This window comes from Agrilus planipennis, unplaced genomic scaffold (genome assembly GCF_000699045.2).
Source record: "Agrilus planipennis isolate EAB-ADULT unplaced genomic scaffold, Apla_2.0 scaffold2350, whole genome shotgun sequence".
NCBI classification, from domain to species: Eukaryota; Metazoa; Arthropoda; class Insecta; order Coleoptera; family Buprestidae; genus Agrilus; species Agrilus planipennis.
In genome coordinates, this window is record NW_020441001.1 from 1 (window position 1) to 3,358 (window position 3,358).

General features: G+C 35.2%; 1 protein-coding gene across 1 annotated transcript; it reads left to right on the plus strand.

Annotated features, from left to right (window-relative positions):
- Positions 1 to 378: 378 nt before the first annotated feature.
- On the plus strand, positions 379 to 1,316 carry LOC108743791. Its single transcript, XM_018479383.1, has one exon. The coding sequence runs from the start codon at positions 546 to 548 to the stop codon at positions 1,263 to 1,265; it is 720 nt and encodes a 239-aa protein (XP_018334885.1). The 5' UTR covers positions 379 to 545; the 3' UTR covers positions 1,266 to 1,316.
- The last annotated feature ends 2,042 nt before the right edge of the window (positions 1,317 to 3,358 follow it).

Sequence of the window (3,358 nt, forward strand, 5' to 3'; positions counted from 1 at the left end):
TTGGTGAGAGCTACTTTTATCCTGTAAATAGGAGCGATAAGGATTATTTTAAATGAATTTATGTGCATATATATGTAACAAAATTATCAGTAATTACATTAGTTTCTAAAGCTAATATTTTTGCTTTAATTTATGGTTTAATTTTCGTTAGTTCGTTTCTTTCGTAATATAGAAATGTATCAACATTCCCTTCTCAAATTTTATACGATTTTTTGCCAAACCTCTGACCCGAAAGTACGACTTTTCCCTACTTTTAGAAACAGGAGTTGAGAAATTACATTTTGAGAGTGTAAACCAGAAAGAAATGTTGCGCTTCCGTCTTTGAAACCAAGGAAAAATAGCGTACTTTCGATGGGACTATGGTAAAATAATGTATTTTTTTTGTTAGTTATTCGTACCACGTTGCCCAGTACAATGGGGAAAGTTGTTTGAATGGCAGAGGTAGAGAAATATCGATCGGATTTGAAGTCCAGAGCCGATGGATCAATCAAATCACATCGTGTTTCGCCAGTAGTACCCAAGACGTATTGTACACTGTATTCAACATGACCAAAACAATTTTGGGATACCAAACTGGATTTCCAAGACCGTTTTGGTCGGACGGCGGCTTTTACAATACAAATCCATCAGTTGATAGCCTTTATGGTAGAGCAACTCAAAGAAGTACCATTAACAGTATTTTGGGATTGAACTCGAATGACACCAGATACATTCAGCCCACTAATAATTTCTTCTTGACAAGAGGACATTTCGCGGCCAAGGCTGATTTTATTTTTGGGGCACAGCATAGGCTGACCTTTTATTTTGTAAATGCTGCTCCCCAGTTTCAAACTTTCAATGGGGGAAATTGGAACACTTTGGAAAATAATGTGAGAAGTTTCAGTGCGAATCGACAACTTGATCTAGTGATTTATACCGGTGGTCATGGGGTCACAAGTCTGCCCGATGTCAACGGTAACCAACAAGACTTATACTTGTACAAGGATTCGAATAACAATTATGCCATAAGCGTGCCGAGGTTGTATTGGAAGGTTTTGTATGAACCTGAGAACAAAACTGCCATTGCTTTCGTAGGAGTGAACAACCCTTATCAATTGATACGAGAAAAAGATATTTTGTGCACTAATATCTGCAGTCAGGTCAATTGGTTGACATGGAAAGCTAATGATAATACCTTGGGGTACAGTTATTGTTGCGATGTTCGCGAACTAAGGGGAAATGTCACTAATATTCCAAATTTTACAGTGAATGGTATTTTGTTGTAATGACAAGGATGAATTGAAATAAAAAGTATATTTTTGGAATACAAAATGTGTTTCTCTACCAGTACAGTAATTAAGATAAGCGAAATAAACAAATGCAAACTGTACAAAAGTACCTATTTATTTATACATACTGTTTATTTAAACATACAACAAATTGGAGATAAATATTAAAAAAGTACACGAGTTGTTTAAAGATAANTGTGGAGCGTCGTCCTCTAGGTGGCTGTCGTCGTGGATAGCGACGCCGCGACGCATGCCGTCGTTCGTAAGTAGTAGTCTACATCTGATCAGATTAATGTGCGTAACGGTCGTGTTGAGATGAGTTTTGTGCGAAATATTTTTGGTAAACTTGGCCATGGCGAACAGCAAAAAGACACCGGAGCGATCGGACATGAGGAGGAAGTCGATAGTGATGACGAAACGGATTCTGAATCCTCAGACACTGGAATTGGCACGTCCGATGCTGGAATCGCCACGTCCGCGAGCGATTTAGATTGTTCTGCGATCGTCGACGTACCTGGAGTCGAAGCCGACTGTTCGGCAATCTCAAACTTCTTCGGATATTGGTAATCGTTAAGATTAATTTACTTTTTCCATACACTTAGTCGCAAAGTGCACCGTTTGAAACAAATTTCTACTGGAGTTTTAACGAATTTCATTTTGGGCACTTTTTCTTTTGTTAATATTGTTGCATTTGTTTTCATTTTGACAATTGCAGCCATAAGCTGCCATAATGGAATTGGCTTTCACTTTTTTGTTACGCTTTTGTTTAATTCTGGATGATAAAATGATTGTATTGTTAGAATTCCTATTGTTTCCTGGGGAGGCGGGAATGATTTAGCCAAGCAAGAGTCCCCAATATTTGTTTAGGATAAATAAGGGTGTCGTTACTGAATGATTACATTTCCATAATTATCATTTAAAAACCTATTTGTGTATGTACGTATTTGGATTAATAAGATTTGAAGCCCTGACTATTGTTAACGTTTTTGTTAGAAAGGGACGTAGATTTACATTGTGGTAAGCAGAAAAAGGCAATTTTTACGATGATTTGATAGAATCAGATAGAGCAACTAAAAATATCGACATTTAAAGATTTAGGTAGTAGAAATAGGAGTTTAACGAAATATTCGAGGAACTCAGTGTTTAAAATCCAGATGTTTTTCTGACTCATTTACAGTTCCCATTTACAATTGTTTGTGTGTGAAAGAAACATTGCTTTTAACAGTTAATTATATCGACACATAGATAATTGAATGTATATTCCGAAGTTAATTTTCAAAATTGCGATCTTCCCGATTCAGTATCAAGGATCATTGCAACCAGTTCAAATTTTCGATGCACCCGATAACTGTCTTCAAAATTTATTTTAGACACTTGTGCATGTAATTTTAAAACTAACAGGTGAGGTGTTACATTTTGGCAAAATTTTAATCGTTATTTTACGACATGAGGATTATAATAAAGCCAGATTTTACTATGATGCTCCATTTATGTTTGTGTATGGTGGATGGGAAGTTGTAGTTGCACCTTATTTGACCATGATATGCTGGTTTGGATTAGTTGGTTTCTTTGTTAGCTTTTGGCAATTTACCAATGGTACCTCTTACCAGAAAGAACAATTCTGGGAAAAAGAAAAATATGAAATTTTGTTTTATTGAACATCTCTGCAATATGTTATTGTATTCACAAGAGAAAAACAATTAATGCATTTTTCTATTCAATTTTTTCCTTTACCGTACCAATTTATTTGCTTGTTGTTTCTTTTGTTTACTCATACGGATATACAGTAGCTAAAATAAGAGATTCTTTTTCGAATTCTGAAGTGCTTCGGAAACAATTCATCAATGAATAGTACAAGATAAATTTTTAAACTTTGCGATAAGGCTGAAGTGTATTTATTAAAAAATGGTAATAAACATTGTTATAAGTAAATCATTTGTGTTGATTGGTCTCACTTGTATATGCGCATCAACACATGATTTTGAGCATTTTTGATAAAATGTTGCTCGGGGTGTTCTTTCTTATTGGGGTGAATGTTATTTTGGTGAGAGCTACTTTTATCCTGTAAATAGGAGCGATAAGGATTATTT

Coding starts and splice junctions, on each gene's coding strand:
- LOC108743791 (XM_018479383.1), top strand. CDS start 546: ATGACCAAAACAATTTTGGGATACCAAACTGGATTTCCAAGACCGTTT.